Raw genomic sequence first — 16,261 nt, forward strand, 5'->3', positions numbered from 1 at the left:
CAGAATCCAAGAATCTTGTCCCGTATGGTAACTTCCACAACATTATTTTAAGAAAAACGCATGAGAAGGAACATAAGCTTTTGGTTTCACAGAGAATAACATCCCATAGAATATTTCTGAAAAATAATTTTCTAAACACTGCACCTTGAAAAAGCTCAAATTCCAGAGTGAGGAAATGGGAATAGCAACAGAGTGTATTGCTAAACCTTTCTGTCTGGAGAGTTTATCCAACACCTCATATTTCATACCAAAAGCCTTTCCTCCCTTTAATGACCACCCTACTCAACAGACTCTCTGTCTTTGTAGTCTTAAGACAGCAGACTCTTGCAGTGTTAAAACTGTTTGTGCTATATCAAACACATCCCTACGTTCCCAGGTTTCCAACCTATTCTTCTCAGGTGGAAGGACTACAAGTGATTCTATGATTCTATGAAAAGGGTGGTTAACAAAGACAACTCAAGCAATTCCCCTTGACTTCCGACTTAACTGGAACACTTCTTAGGACTTTCATATTTGGGTGACTGAATTTCTTTCATTTTTGTTTTTCTTGTCAGCTTTAAGAAATAATTGCTACCTACAGTTGCTCTATCTTAGCTCTTGGAGACTCTATTAGCAACTCTCTATAGGAATTTCTTTCCAGTTAGAATTTTCATAAATTTAGATATTTATTTTTTTTGTAAGAATGCAAACAACCAAAAACAAAAACTAGTTGTTTCAAATTGTTAATTATATTTGATTTTCATGTAAGCATAGAGCCACAGCAGAAATTAATCTTTGATGACTGCATATTAAGAGTATATATATCTATATACTCTTAATTATGTATGATATGTGTCAAGCTTAGTGCTTGAGCAGTTGTGCTATTATATGGTATTCCTTGTGCTGTCTGTATCTTCCATTTGTGTCTCTTCTCAAGAGAAGTAAATGCCTTTCTGTAAACCAGCCTTGAAAGGCACCTGAAAATCAAGCAAACTTTCAGGTTTAATGTGCTTTCAGAAAAAGAACTCTGCAAAATTAACTGATTTTAACACTAGCACTATTTTAAGTGTTTTTCTGTGTAAGATTTAGATACTGAAATTTGTCCTGTGGTACCTATAAATTAAAACAATATGGAAAAGAAGCATCTATCACGGTTTGTGTGGGGGGCACCTCAGTGAAGGGGAGACTCTCAGACTGATCATGGTTGACCCTTAAATCACCCGTTTAAGGAAGAATGCTGCAGGCATTAGTTACTCTTTGTTTCATGAGCCTGTCACGAAACCTTTATTTTCAGATACATCAACACAAGGATCCTTATTTTAAACTAAAATTAGATAACTTTAAATTCAACTTTGAGAATGTCCATGCTAAAATAATGGACAGAAAAAAGAACAGTATCAGGGCACGTATAGTAGATTTTTCTTCTGTCCTGTTCTTTCCTTGAAGCACATTTCATATTTGGGACTGTAGGATAGTAGGAGGCATCTAGCAACTTTGTTTTCAGGCCCTGTATATGGAAATTTGAAAGGCTTCTGAATGCAACTTCAACTGAAAGGTCATTTCTAATGCATTTTTACACCATCAAAAACAGTGTTAGGACTTCTATATGCCCTGAATTATTCATGTAATCATGAACATAGCCACATGCAAAAGAAGGCTGGAGTTGTGTTGAGCAAATGCAATCTGGATCTGTCTATCAGAAGAATAAAGATTTTAAACTGTAAAAATACGGGTTAATAACAGAAGGGAAGAAGCAGCACACAGCAAAGCTAAATGTGTGCTATTACCTAGGGGAAACAAAACATGATACTTTGGAAATGGACTGAGTGATATTTTTAGCCACAATGATTAGAAGCCATTAGTTCCTAAATTCGTACTGCCACAGCTTGATGTCAGAAGGACACACGTGCTGATTTAAAGCTGAGGACAGTTAAGTAGAAGCCAAGAAAGAAATGATCGTCTCTTTCTTGAGAGATCTTTACTTCAGTTGGTCTTCACTACTGAGTCTTCATGAAGTTCTTCTCTGAAGAAGGCAGAAAAAGTAATCCCAGCTTTCTGTGGAGGGCGCCAGCAGCAGTCAAAGCTGGGGGCAGAGCACAGTGAGGTCAGCCTCTTCTAAACACCAAGTCCAGAAGAAAGTGCAAGAGGACTGGCATGGCCTGCTGACTGCAGGAGGAGCATATGACAGAGGAACCTGCCCAGTTTCTCTACCAACTTCAGTTCTTCTGGTTCTTGGTCTCCATCAAATGCATTCCCAGCTACAGCCTCCTAGCCCCGATGGCAGTGGGAGCTAATGGAAGAATAGGGAAGCCCACACATCACGTGGATGAAATCTTTATGTAAAGGAAACCTTTCAGGACTTTAAAAAGATTAAAAAATAAAAAATAATTTAGGCCTGAATCATTCCTCCTCCACTTGTGAGGACACAGCCTCAAATCAAGTTGTATTCTGCTCTGTAGTGTTTGAGTTTGGATGTTGCTCTTCTGCAATCTCTGTGATGAAGAAGCAGGTAGGGATTGCTACATTGCTTGCTCACTTGCTTTACTGCATAGATCATTTGGGAAAAGAATCTCTTTCTGACATGAGGCAGACATTTTAAACATTCCCTCTGCAAACAGTAGAATAACATCTTATTATACTTATTCCTTTGTTCTATTAACAACAACATATCTTCAAGAAATAGGTAAGATCAATGCTGATTCTCGGCCTGAATCTGACGTGAGCCCTGCTGATAACAGAATCAATGTGCTGAAAAAAATCACTGGTTTGAATGTGTCAGGCTCACAGAAATCAGTAGTACTATCACAAGCCTTTATACTATGAATATTTAGAGATGGTGGCAGGTGAGACTCCAGATAAACATTATTTTCTGGACAACTCTATTTTTTCAGGCTGCTTTATCCCTTGGTCTCTGTTATTACAAAAAGTCAGAGACTGTGTCAGTGTCAATCGGCAGTTTGTGAACCTGTGACGCTCTCTGAAGTATCACATGCTCGTCTATGAAAATGATGACAAAAATATAGTGCATGAAGACAGTCAGAACCCAGAGTTCCATATTAAAAAATCACATAGTTTATGGTTAGTACTCACAATTTTGCAAAACAGTAAACTTATCTCATTTGTTGAGCATTCTTCTTTTTAAATCATTACTCCTTCCAACCATCAGCATGCAAATACAATACAGAGGTCACAGGTCTTCAAACAAAGATCATCAAGTCCTTGAATTAAGGATTCTTAATGATTCTCCTTGGTGTCACAATCTATTGTAAACTGTAAACTAAAAGTGCAATTACAATTAGAAGTCTTGTAAATTGTAAGATAGAAGATTTGTCATTTTGGGGTCTACTTCCTTTCATTTCCTTGGAATTCCAAAGAGGAGTGTTTGGTTATACAGGAAACTCAAAATCCACTTCTTTAAAGAGAGGTAAGTGTCCATCAGAAGTTAAACCATTCTTATTCTGTTGAAGGATGAAGAGGGAGGAACACAAGAGACACTGCCAGTGTTTAGGAAATGGATTCCTGTCTATAGGGTATAAAATGAGCACGTAGTTTTCCCTTTCTTAGCATACTGCTGCCTTCTCCAAATCACAAGAATATTGGCATAACTGCTCACACAAGCTTCTTCTAAAGTCAGGTGGGTATGCCTGCATATTTTGGAGTGTTGCCAACAGAATACAAAGGAGTTGTTGAAAGCTCAGTACCATTTATTTTATAAATGTTGAAGTCTTTACTTTTCTCACTCTGCCTTTTCCCCCTCTAGGAAACAGCTCTTCGGTTTATTTACTTCAACAAGAGAAGGTTTTGTTTAGACTCTGCGGTTTTACACTTGTCCTCTGAGTGTTACTTGCATGGCACTTCTCAAAGGTGGCACTGAGATATATCTTGCTGGCACTGAGATATAATGTACTGTATGGCATTATTCAGCTTTCCAGAACAGACAGTTACTTTAGCAGAAAGCACATTATGGGCTTTAACTTTTACATTTTCTACTTAAGCTTTTTGTGTATAATAAATTTCAAAGCAAATGAACGAAAAAAAAATATCACCAGACAAGGGTGTGCACAGTTGAAGGCTGGAAGTTTGGCATGGGCACAGAAGAAAAGTAATTATTACTTTGTCAGGAACAGAGAGATGTCACAACCTTTGAAATGACATTCAGTTCGCATTTCCTTTCTACATATCGTTCTAAGCAGATACTACAGTTTGGCAGAAAATGAAGAGCAAAAGCTTCCTGTGAAGATAAACTTAATGATTCAGTTTCTATAAACTAAACCTCCTGGGAGTTTAACACTACACCTTAGAAACACCTCTGCTGCCAGCAGGAGAGGGACACTGCTTAGGCTCGTGCACATCGCCAGCCACTCCGTCATCAGTCCTCACCCATCTAACTCCTCTGTCCTGTTCAATTTGGGTCTTCTGTGGGGACTACCAACACAACCACCAGACCAAGCACCACCCGGGCACAGGGGTGCAGCCTCTGTGGATGCCAGCAGGACTGCACCCACCTATTCCACAGCAGGACTTCCCCCACTGCATCTGGAACCAGTTTGGGCCACAGCGAGCAAAATGTCAGCTCCTGCTGCAGGTGACACAGGAGGAGACATTTTGCTTTTCAGGTCACAAGAAGGTGCCCAAATTAGATTGCATCTGCAGTGTTGGGAGGACGCACTGCTCTGCTAACCACTCAGCACCACATGCACCCAAGGAAAAAATGTTTACCTGGTGTGGCCACGGTTAACCTTTTTTCCTTGCTGAGACGGTGCCCATGGATGAATTCACTCATGGAAGGGGGGCCCCTCAGAAGATATGATTCTGTGGAAGCGGGATGAGGGGGGGCTCTTAATAATTTCTGGAGGTAGGTCCCTGAAGTCCTGGGATGGCTCTGATCACAAAGGGAAGGTGAGAATAGTCTTGCAGGAGATCCAAGAAAAATACATATGGAAACAAAAGAGTTTTACTTTAATTACCTTTCAAAGCCTCACGAATGACAACATCACGTTAATTTGATTAACAGGTAAAAACCAACTAGTGTTGCCACCCCATGTCATTTCCACAGCAGAGCACCTTGCCTGCATGGGAAATCCTGGTCCATATTAGGGGAGGAGGAGATGAGGTTGACTTATATCTCAATATCCTGGAGTCGATATGTACAAGGCTCCCTGAATGTTCTCTGCTTTTTGCATTGTGACTAGAATGTACAAGAAAAAGGAATGATTATCTAGGACTTCTCTAACAGAGAGTCCTTCTCATCTTCAGAACCATGGAGATCCCCACACCTATAAAGCTTTGACAGGACAGTCACAAGACAAGATGAGAACTCACTGCTTGAACAGCAAAATATTTGCATTAGTTTATGAATTGCAGCCATCCCCCTTGAAAAGGTTGCTTGCTCCTATGCAGAAAAATTGATTGGAGTGAACACATCTGTATTCTTTTTGCGCTGATGAAGAGCAAGTGAGCACTAAAGCTTAACAAAGAGATGCAACTTCTTTTGTGTTAAGCATTGAAATGCTCATAGAGAACAATCCTTTTTTATTTCAGATGCTCATTATGGAAAACCTTAAGGAAAACTTAAGGGAGAGTTGTTAAAGAAAATACATTCACAGTAATATTAAAGACATACAAGATGCACTGAGACACTGACAGATAATAGTGCAAAAACTTTGCATTAAGAAGGAAGAAATAACATTGTGAGTAGGAGGATCAGAATGACATGTTGCCAGGCTTTGAATTTCGTTTTCATATCTTCCCCACCTCCTTCTCCCCAAGTGCAAAACAAAAAAATAATAATATTTACAATTCAGTGAACGACTTTAATGAAAGTCTGGCCACTGCACTGTACTATAAAGATCACTGCATGCATACCTTTTCCTCTGAGTGCCACTGCGGACCAGTAAGTTTGGTTGCTGTGGGCCCTGACTATGCAGGAGGAAAGTGTCTATGGTTGGCACGGTGGCTGATGCCTCCTCACTTACTTTAGGGCTGCCGATCTTGCTCTTTCCAAGCTTGCCTTTGCTGCGTCGGGACTGCTCATGGTCAAACTCTAAATCCTCCAGTCGCTGGGTAAGGGCAAGTTTTTGTTGGATAGCCATGCGCAACAGAGAGTTTAGTGTCTTCTTCTCATCCTCTGCAGCTGCTAGCTGCCTTTGCATCTCATCCAGCTGCGTGACGTATTCATCACACCTGGGAAAACAAACAAGGCAGAAATCTGGGAAACTGGTCCAAGAACCAACTTTACCAGTGATCATATTACCGGGCCTCAGTTGCAGGCATGGATTCAGATCCAAGCTTTTGTTGAACCTAACCCTACAAGCAGACAGCCTGACAACTCTCTTCCCACTTTGAACAAATACCTACTTGGATCTGAATGCCGAAACTTCCCATTCAGCAGTACAACCTATGTCTAGAATATCAGAGTATTCTATGACTATAATATGCTTCTAATGCACATAACTAGCAAATGGAGGATAGGCTTGGGATTATCCCAAGGTTAACCCATAAATAACAACTTGGGGGGCTGGTTCAGCTGGTAACTCACCATGGGTACAGATGTCTACTTATTAGATAGTAGTATGTTCCACAGATAGTAATATCTACTACATAAGCAAAATATTACCCAAAAATGATTAAAAACAGACTAAGTATTTTGAACACTTGACAGATCAGATTTTGTGAAATTAGAAACCTTCACTTGTTTGCCATTTTTAATTGGTTAATGCAGTAATATTCAGGAAGCCCCACACTTGGAAACTATTTCATATTTGCTGTTGAGCCTTCTGGAGGTGTGCTCAGATATCAAATGTCATGGACACTTACTCCTTTTTAACCCTCAGCCTCTCTTATCTGCATGAAAAACTTTTCATTCTTTTTCATTAGCTTTAGATCGCTGAGATAGATTTTGAAATAAAACCACCTTTCTGATATGAGTCTGTTAGCATTTAAGATCAATTCCAACTTAGTCTTGCTTTTTAAAAATGATTCAATTAAGTTAATGTGAAGAGCAAGGCATTTCAGAATTTCTTAGTCAATTTTTGAAGTGAAATAGTTTTGGTTTATTAAAAATAGAACCATCTAACGAGTAACAACCAAGAGTGAAAAATGTATACCATCAGTGAAATGATTCATGGCTAGCAGCACTATCTAACCATAGACATTTGTGGCAACATCTAACATTTTTTCACATTAAATAATACAGATTTCATTAAATTTCCTCCCCACATGTGATATGTTTAAATCTAAGTAGATATGCTGTGTAATTACATAGCGTAATGGATGATGATTTATTTTTATCAGTACCATTCTCAGAAAACAAACAAAGAAAATAATTTTAGGCTTCCTTCTCCGAATGTGTGAAGCAATAAATTTTGAATTATTACAAACTGAGTGATGAAACTTGTTTGTAATTTTAATCTTCTCCTTCAGAAACAGAAATAAAGCATACTCAAAAATTCATACTTACTCTTCACTCACATACACACACACATATATATATATTGCACTCTCCTTTTGAATAATTTAGGCACTTTAACAGGAAGCAAAATGACTCAGCCAGCCATAGCTTCAGCTACATTTTCAGTATTATATTTCTCTACAGGACCTTAAAAAGCATAAGTCTCTGTATTTAAGCCCTGAGGAAGAGAGAGATTTCTGAAATATTGCTTGGCTTCAAGTCAACTTGCACCAATTTCTACTGCAAGTTATGAGATGTTTATTGATGTCTTAGCTAGTTTCTTTGATAGAGACATTCGAATAAGCCAGCATTCTAGAAATTAAAATGAATTCATTTGAAATAGAAAATGTCTGAGTTATCAGGGTTTTAAAGACTCATTCTTGTAAACAGACGGATCCTGTATCCACCTCCCTCTTTTTCTCTCCTGCTCTCCTCTTGTCTAGATGAGACTTCTTTTCAAATATGCTTTCTATTTAAAACTAAAATTAAAAAGTAACATCTGCAGCAACACCTGTAGCACTGTGCCATTAAAGGAATGAACTGTCTTGCTTTAGTATGCCCATAAGCCAATTTTCTTTTTAGAAGATTTTTTTTTTTTTTTTTCCTCAGGCTTTTAAATATGTTCTCATATCTAGACATCTGCTTTGTAAAAAGAGCATAACTGAGCAGTTAAGAAACATAACCTCCTGAGGGTGGATACCACTAAAGCAGATTTAGGCAAAAATGCTTTTCACTACCTGCTATGAACAATAACAAGATAGCCCTAGAAATGTGGATATGCTAGATGCAGTTAGCTGGCCTCACACTCAAAACAAAAACAATCTCATTAATACATTTTCCAGCTGTTCTCGCTAACTATATGCCCTTCCTAGAAGTCTCCCCACAATAGCAATCCAGCATTCTTGGCAGTTCACTGCAGTGTTTGGGTGGTTCCAGTCATCTGACCTCCACCACAACTCGAAGTTTCCTATTATTTTGCACGAACACATGGCCCATTGTCTCTGTGTTTGTTGCTCAAGCGCATATATTTTTTGAGAAATAGCGTTCAGAAAGGTTAAGCCTAAATCAGTCAAATGAAGGTCATAATTGACTTTAGAAACTGCTGAATTAACAGCCTCAGATCTTCTTGAAGTCTGCAGCAGTGAAGGTTATTCCACGTAGTGGGAGGTAGTCACTGCCTGCAGACATGGTCCTGTAATGAAATATTCCCTGATATATGCAGGTGAAGGATAAAAAGAAAGGTGTTTCCAATTAAAAAATTAAAAAAGCTTTACACACGTCCATATTGCCTTTTACCCATACATTTTATAAACATTGGTGAAGTCTCACAGCATACAGAGGAAGAAAAAGGCTAAGAGCTCTTAAGAGAGAGGATTTCTGGCATGGTGTGGACCACTGCAGAACAAGCAGGGCTCCAGGATACACCAGAGCTCTCAATGGGTCTTCTAGAAGTGCTAGAGTTCATAACATAAGTTAGTTGTTCATAACATAAGTTAGGTTATATCTTTCTGCATCAGAGCTCTGTCGCAGTTTCTCCCTTGTCTCATGACGGGTGTAAGCTGCAAGTGACTAGTAAATTATCTTGTATGCTGGTCTTAAGTTTTATGCAGTGTCAAGTTTTCACATATTTCTTATTTCTCCTGTCTCAGAAAGGAAGCAGACAGATGCATAAGCCTGCTTATTTTGTATAAAGTGATCCAAGAAGCTTACGTAGGATTTTTTCATATTTCTCTGTCATCTAGGAATGCAAACCAAATACCAAGTCAGGCCTAGGCAGAATTTCAGTCACACAAATCATAGCAGAGCTTGAGCTAAACCCAGTGACATTGACAGTGAGAAATCCTGGCTCTACCACATAAGCATAATTCTCTTCTGCTCATGAATGTTTTCTCATCCAGGATAGCTCTGGGATCTGTCCATACTTCTTAACCCATGTCTTCAGCACAAATTTTCTTTAAATATTAATCATAAGAAAACATCTTGATGGGTAGAGAATAAAATCAGTACATGTAGTGTCTGGAGTATGGCAATATCGTGAGTAACATTTCTCTACTTTTGAATATCTATTTAGCTTAGGAAAATAAAAGTATGCAGGGACTCAGTAAAATTAGCTTTCTGAATCCCTTCAGGATCCTTCTGTACAGACAGTTGTTTCTCTCCTTCATCACGAGACATTTTATCCCTTCCCCTCTCAGCTCAACCCCTACTCTAGATGGAAAAACTAAACTTTTAAATAATTTGTTTTTTATTTGCCCTCTAGAGGAGCACTGGCTGTCAGCATCACCACCCCACAGCTCACACCATGTCAGTATCTCAGGGCTGGGGCAAGGGGCAGCAACAGAAGGGGCAGGAAAGGCTCACACCATTTTCTGCTCTGGGAATCTCAGAAGCAGCACAGTAAATAAGTAGACAGAAGCTGACGGGCACCACATAGCCCTGGTATCAGGTGGGAATTTAAACTTTGCCAACTCCATGCATCCCACCCACAAGCAGCCACAGAAGATGACTTCTCCAGCAGAAGCTGCAGCAGCAGGCTTAATGCACCATTAAAACATATCAACAAAAGTGCTGCTATGGAAGAGCCCTCATCAGTGGTGTCTACCCCAAAACATTACCACAGATATAAAGACACTGACTTTAAAAAAGCAAAACATTTAGGATGCCTGAAAATGAACAGTTAAGGTGTTTAACAATCAGCTGTTCTTCACAGCTGGCAGATAAATTTCATCACTCCAGTTAATTCCAACGTTCTGACCTTCTCTAGCTCTCTAAACTTTCCAGATAGATGATTAAAAGAGTCTAAAAAATGGAATCTCTTTGTCCTATAAGTGTGGTGTATTTTTTGTGGTTTTAAGATCCAAAAGGGTTGGTGTAAAAATTGAGTGATTTAAAAAAGCAGCTGTATCATGAGTTTGATAACAGAAAGTTTTTATACTTTTGTTTTATTTTTCTTTTGTGAAGTGTGTTTGGGGAAACAGGAGCTTGAACTGTGGTAAGAACATATTCTTGCAGGTCTGAAGTAAATTCAGAAAGGGATCGAGGCTAATGAAGAAGGAAGAAGGAAGCTGTAGAGATCAGAACCACAGAGATTTTGGATTGGGAAACAAACAGTCCAGGAAAATAAAAAGAGCAAAAGAGGTATAAGGCTGGACAGAAGGAGCTTTGAGCGGCAGAAGAGAAGATCTGAAGAAAGAAACTGAGGAATAGAAGGACACACAAGTGTCAAGGGAAAATCACAGAAAAAAAGGAAGACTCTTGCTTTCTGCATAGGGAAGCTTTGCAGAAAATTGTTGTCTTTACTGTTCAGGCTAGAAACACATCCGCCATACTCTCCTTATAATGTGGCATGAGCTTTATCCAGTGGATATGATGAAGGATCCATACAATTCAGCACCAGAATGAACGTCCATTTTAGAGTCAAGCGAACAGAAAAGAATGGGTTATGAAAAAGGATATCGCTCAATCAAGCAGCACATAAAATCATTTTGAGACCTACAAAACAACTCTACTTTTAGAAAGATATTCTCCCTATAGGACAAAATCAATAGTATCATGTGATGCAGGATTACCGTGGAAATCACTGTTTTATTTAACATAAGAATATATATATATATATATATATATATATATATATATATATATATATATATAAATGCTGAATGTTGCTATCATATCAAATGTTACTGCATAGAGCATCTCACATTCTTCTATTTCCAGACAGGTTTCTCTTCTTGAACAGAATTTATAGTATATTGTCTCTTTGTCAATTAAGCAAAAGCTATTCCAAATGAAGTACACAGAATGAGTCAATGATTTGAACATTTAGGAAAATTGATTTAATTATGAAGGTCATTAGATTCCAGGGTAGGGAAGAAAAAGCAATATTCTACAACAGAAAAATCTATAGAAGCCCACTGATATGCAAGATGTTGCAGTGAGTGACTTTTAATCACTGTCTCTACAAGATACTGGTCAAAACGTATGACCTCAAGGGCAGGAATACATCCATAGGTCCTGCAGTGAGTTTTTAATCACAACTGCATGGCATTTACCAACAGCAGTCGGTGCTCTGGGTGGGGGTTATCTCTACTAATATTAGACATTTACAAAGTGGAAATTGGTAACTCAGCAAGTGACACAGATTCCTTTTACAGTTGTAGAAGAGACATGTTTCATTGCATCCTACACAAGATATCTATAATAGGCATCTAAATGAATGGCACCCTTTAAGCTTAATTCTCGCAGAAAAGATGCTGCTGCCTCCCGCTGGCTGTAGGGCATGCCTTAAATCCAGCAGAAGTGTGCATGTGGGATGCCTGAATACAGTAAAGAGCACTCAGTACACCAACCTAATATTCTCTTTAAGCATCAGCTTCCAAATCTTTGCAAACTTGTTTCACCTCACAGGCTGAGATTTAGACTCCACACATGACCCTTGTTTGCTTTATGCTCGTGATGCCACACCTCTCTTCAGGAGTTAGTAGCCCTCCAGGTAGCCTTATAGAGTTAGTACATTCATTTACCTCCTAGAGTAATGAGCTGGTAAACAAAGATTGACTCGTGCATTTCTAAAACACACACAGAAGTTTGCTTTCCTGAAGGCAATCTCTAGATGGCAATGAAATGAATGGAGCTACCTTGGTTCACACCACCTGATGAGTTGGCTCTTCATTTCCATTATGGCACTACACGTACTCTTCCAACGATGAACCTATGATGAATTTGTACACAGCACCAAAGTCACAGCATGGAAATGGCCCCTTCTCCATCCTTCCCACCTCTCAGCTGCTGCTGCTACCATGACTAAGCAACAAAAGACTGAAGAATGCTGGAAGAGGTGAGATGGCACCTATATAGTGCAGGGAGCACACGGGCACAAGGCACAAAGAAGTCTTATCACTTACGGACTAAAGCACGAGCAAGAAATCTTCATTGTGTTTGATCACAAACAGGGAGGAGAGGGAGGGGGAAGAAATAATAGAAAAAAAGTCCCAAGATTGCTGTTTTCTTTGCTTATTTGAGTGTTAAGAATTTATTGATGGAAGCACTGGATCTTCAAAAACGAAATACTTGTAGCTAACATTTTGAAAAGCACCTAAAACGAAAAGCTCTTTTAAGAATGTATGGAAGAAGGAAAGAAGAGAAATGATTAATTACTGTCCTGTCAGGAGGACTTATGCTACAGAAGGTAAGTGAAACTTTTATCCTGTGTAGAAGTTAATAAATTTGATATTACAGCTGGAGAAAATAAGAATTCATGTTGGAATGTGAAATTGCAGTGACCTCACAATTATTAGTGCTGGATTACAGCACAGGCTGGTTGATGAAATAGATTTTTCTAGTGGTAAGTAATACATCTCATGATAATGAAGCCATAAGATTCTGAAGATCTTCATTAACCATACGACAGCTTTATGTGACAGAATCACTGTGTACTTCTGAATGTGAATATCAGCCATATAAACCCCCTATTTGATTTTCACTTAAAAAAACCCTATAAATGCAAATGGACTGAAGGCTGATATTGGCATTTATAACACTTTACTCAAGGTTGTATTGACATTGCTATTCTCCAGGATTATTTTCCAAGACATGCATCCCAGTAGCACTTGAAAGATTGCAAGTTTTGCACAGCAAGCACTGCAAGACTCGTTCACCTTCATCCAGCAAACCCTTGACCTTGCAGAAAATAATTTCTGTCTCTCCTCCTAAGTACTGAACATACACAGGTATGTCTGTTCTTGCTTTGCACACTTATTTACTTTTACAGTGTTGAGTCAGACAGTGAAATCATTCCCCTTACCTGGTTGCAAACATCGCTCTCAAGGATGAGAAGGTTGCTGCATCTTCCTTCAAAGCCTTAAGTTCATTCCGTAGCTTGGTCATGGTTTCAGTCACCATTGCTTTTTCATTTTCGTACTTATTCTTCAAATTGGCTAATGCCACTTCAGCTGTCTGAAAACACAGATAAGGATATTTGCTTATGACAGAGATACCTGATAACAGCTCAGATGCCATACTTGCTTTTACTTTAAGTTTCCTTCTCCATTCAAACAGCAAAAGAAGGTTAGACTTGAACCGTGCCCTTTAATGTCATCTTTTAAGTTGTCCTCCATAAAGTCAGGAAAAGGAGAAAGCAGTTGAAAGGACAAAGCCAATTATAATGCGCTGGCTACAACTCAACACCTTAAATGTCTGTGCAAAATGGTTCAGCTGCATGTTGAGGGCTCAGGCAAATGAGCAAATTACTACAGCTTAAGGATTTGCTACCACGTCCTTGAGAAACAAGGTGCATCTCTGACCACGTTGCAAATGGGACACAAGGCACATTAGACTCAGCCTTGGTAGCTGAGGGCTGAACTGATTTGGTTTTCCTCATGCTTTCTGCCATGGCTTTCCTTGCATGAGGTGACTGCTAGCGTGTGACAGCTGGTTTTCATGTCTGAACACTGGCAATACATACTGTTGAGCAAAACTACATTATTCTGTCAGCTTTAATTACTACCAAAAAAAAGAACAAAGAAAGCGTAAATTACAATTTTCACTTAAAAAGAAAGCAAGGCTTTGTAGCCACCTATTTCTTTATTTCTGTGCTTCCTTCTTTCTTTTATTTTGTCCATTTCATCCACTAGAGTTCTTCACTTTCCTGACTATCTAATTACATTTTAGTAATTACATTCGTCTTATATTTACAAGAGTTGAATCTTCTGTTTTAATTATGAAATGTAGTATCATTTTGAATTTATTCAAAATACATGCCTTTATAGGGGCTTTACACTAATGCTATGAGACATTTTAAATTATTGCCATTGAATTACCTGAAGAAAAAATGTTTCCTTTTGAATTTACCTAGAGTGGGGGGGGGGGGTATTATTTTTTACTTCACTTAGTGCAGAATAAGTTGTAGCATTTCATATCAGCAATGAGTTTTCCCTGTTGATCTTGTGGGTTTGTGAACCATCATAAGGGGAAAGAATTGTGGAAAGAAAACATTATTTCAAAGATGCCAGCAAAGGGATGCTAATGACCAAACACTTGGAAACTGATTTTAAACTCAGTTTTCTGAATCTTGTCACTAACAATGCCTCTTAAGAAAAGGACATTATTAACATCTCCTACTAAAACACAACTCTATTCATTTGTACCTGGGGAAACAGCAGTTACAAATGGCCACACTAAAATAAAATTCCCCCCCCCCCCTTTTTTTTTTTTTAATTATATATCCAGCAATAAAGTTTTCTCTACTTTCACGCTAGCTTACATTGAGAAAATTAAAAAAAAATGCTAGTAACTTCCTGAAATTTTAAATATATTTTTTTTTCATGTCAAACTTGAAATTATCAGCAACACATTGTAAAATAAAACAAAACAAAAGCCACTTAGGGTTTGTAGCAGCCTTGATGACATATGCTTTGGTATAATGTAGGATGGTAGACATCATCCTACGCCTTAGCAAGAAGAAAACAGAAATCATCAGCTTTCTATGTTTCCAGCCATGAGCAAAAATTAACACATAAATTAACATGGGGTAGAAAGATTAATTATGTTTAACAAAGATATATTTTTTAAAACAAATCTAGAACGTAGTGAGTCAGCAGACAAATTCCTTCTTAACAGGTATGATTAAATCAGATTAATTTAAGAATTTTCAGGTCACTAACAAGGCAGAAGTGATTTATGAGAACAGAGCAAGGCTCTGTTGCTCAAACTGAGTTCTGCTTTGGCCTAAAGCAGGAATTCAGATGTCTTTGTTCTGCAAGAGAAGGCCAGACTACTGTCCCTTAACTATGGCAGTTCAAATACAGAATTCACCTATTCAAGATTTTTCCTTTGTTTAGGAATAAAAATGAGTTAAAGATATGTGCTGTGCCACTTAATGGTAGGCTTATAAAAAAATAAATTAATTGTTTCAGTATTGGAAACATACATATTCCCTGTAAGCCCTGTAAAACTTTACACAACAGGGGAACTGTGTGCAAGGACTAGAGCTAGTTAACTGCAATCAATGCCCTTTCCTCTTGCCCCTCCACAGTTATTCTTCATAACCAAAATTCTCTGTCTCAACAGAAACCAAAGGGGAAAATGTCATTCTGCAGAAATTCATGAAGATCACCTCCCGTGCAGAAACTCAATATTCATGTTCTGGCTGGTTGTGCTGATCTAGCAAAACAAAGTTTCATTGCCTGCAGTTCAACTGACCTGTTTGCTCTGGCCATTTTGCATTACCAGAGAAGTGTGCTAGAAAGCATTAAGTGTTACAGCTCAAGACAAGGCAACACAAACAGTAGACAAAGACAAAGTAGAAAGTAGAAATCAGGAGATGCTTCTGCTAGAAATGTGCAGACAGGCAACCACAGCCAGTGGAGCAGAAGGGCATTGCTTTAATGTGATGCTCAGCTTGCTAAATCAATCTGTGTAAGAGCCTGCGTGCAGCAGTCTATGCGGATGCTCAGGTTACCCAGAGCTCATCAGTTTGGGACCTGGATGCTGACTGAGGCCGACTGCTGTCAGACTCCCTGGCTCTGAGGATACCGTTTTACAATGCAGCTAAATCAATCTATATTGGCTAGCTGCCACTGAAAGAATAATCACCCAGCCTTTCCCCATCCCTAACCTTTGTACACTGGATGTTTTTCTTCTGTGGTTACCACGAGCTGATCTAGGGAGCTGAACAGGCAGAAAATGAGCCTGAAGCATCTTGGAGACAGGATGCATAATGGGGAGCATGGCTGAGGGTACAAGGGGTGGTTGGATCCCCTCTTGCAGAGTATCCATGTGTCTGGTTACCTCTGCTGCACTGCTAGGCTGTGCTGTGAGTACCATACCCAGGAA

The 16,261-nt window shown here is 38.8% G+C and overlaps 1 protein-coding gene across 13 annotated transcripts in view; it reads right to left on the minus strand.

Moving 5' to 3' along the window:
* BICD1 (BICD cargo adaptor 1) overlaps window positions 1–16,261 on the minus strand; it is a 174,539-nt gene that overhangs the window by 21,001 nt on the left and 137,277 nt on the right. For 6 of the 13 annotated variants that reach the window (XM_027471438.3, XM_072039376.1, XM_072039380.1 and 3 more), the window contains 3 exons: window positions 13,233–13,384; window positions 5,845–6,162; window positions 4,699–4,889 (listed from right to left, as the gene is read on the minus strand). In XM_027471438.3, coding sequence (XP_027327239.1) covers window positions 4,699–4,889; window positions 5,845–6,162; window positions 13,233–13,384 — 661 coding nt within the window. Of the gene's footprint in view, window positions 1–4,698; window positions 4,890–5,844; window positions 6,163–13,232; window positions 13,385–16,261 lie in introns of those variants that run through there. The other 7 variants (XM_027471779.3, XM_072039411.1, XM_072039397.1 and 4 more) reach the window with 4 other exon arrangements.

The sequence above is a fragment of the Anas platyrhynchos genome, chromosome 1 (assembly GCF_047663525.1).
Source record: "Anas platyrhynchos isolate ZD024472 breed Pekin duck chromosome 1, IASCAAS_PekinDuck_T2T, whole genome shotgun sequence".
NCBI lineage: Eukaryota > Metazoa > Chordata > Aves > Anseriformes > Anatidae > Anas > Anas platyrhynchos.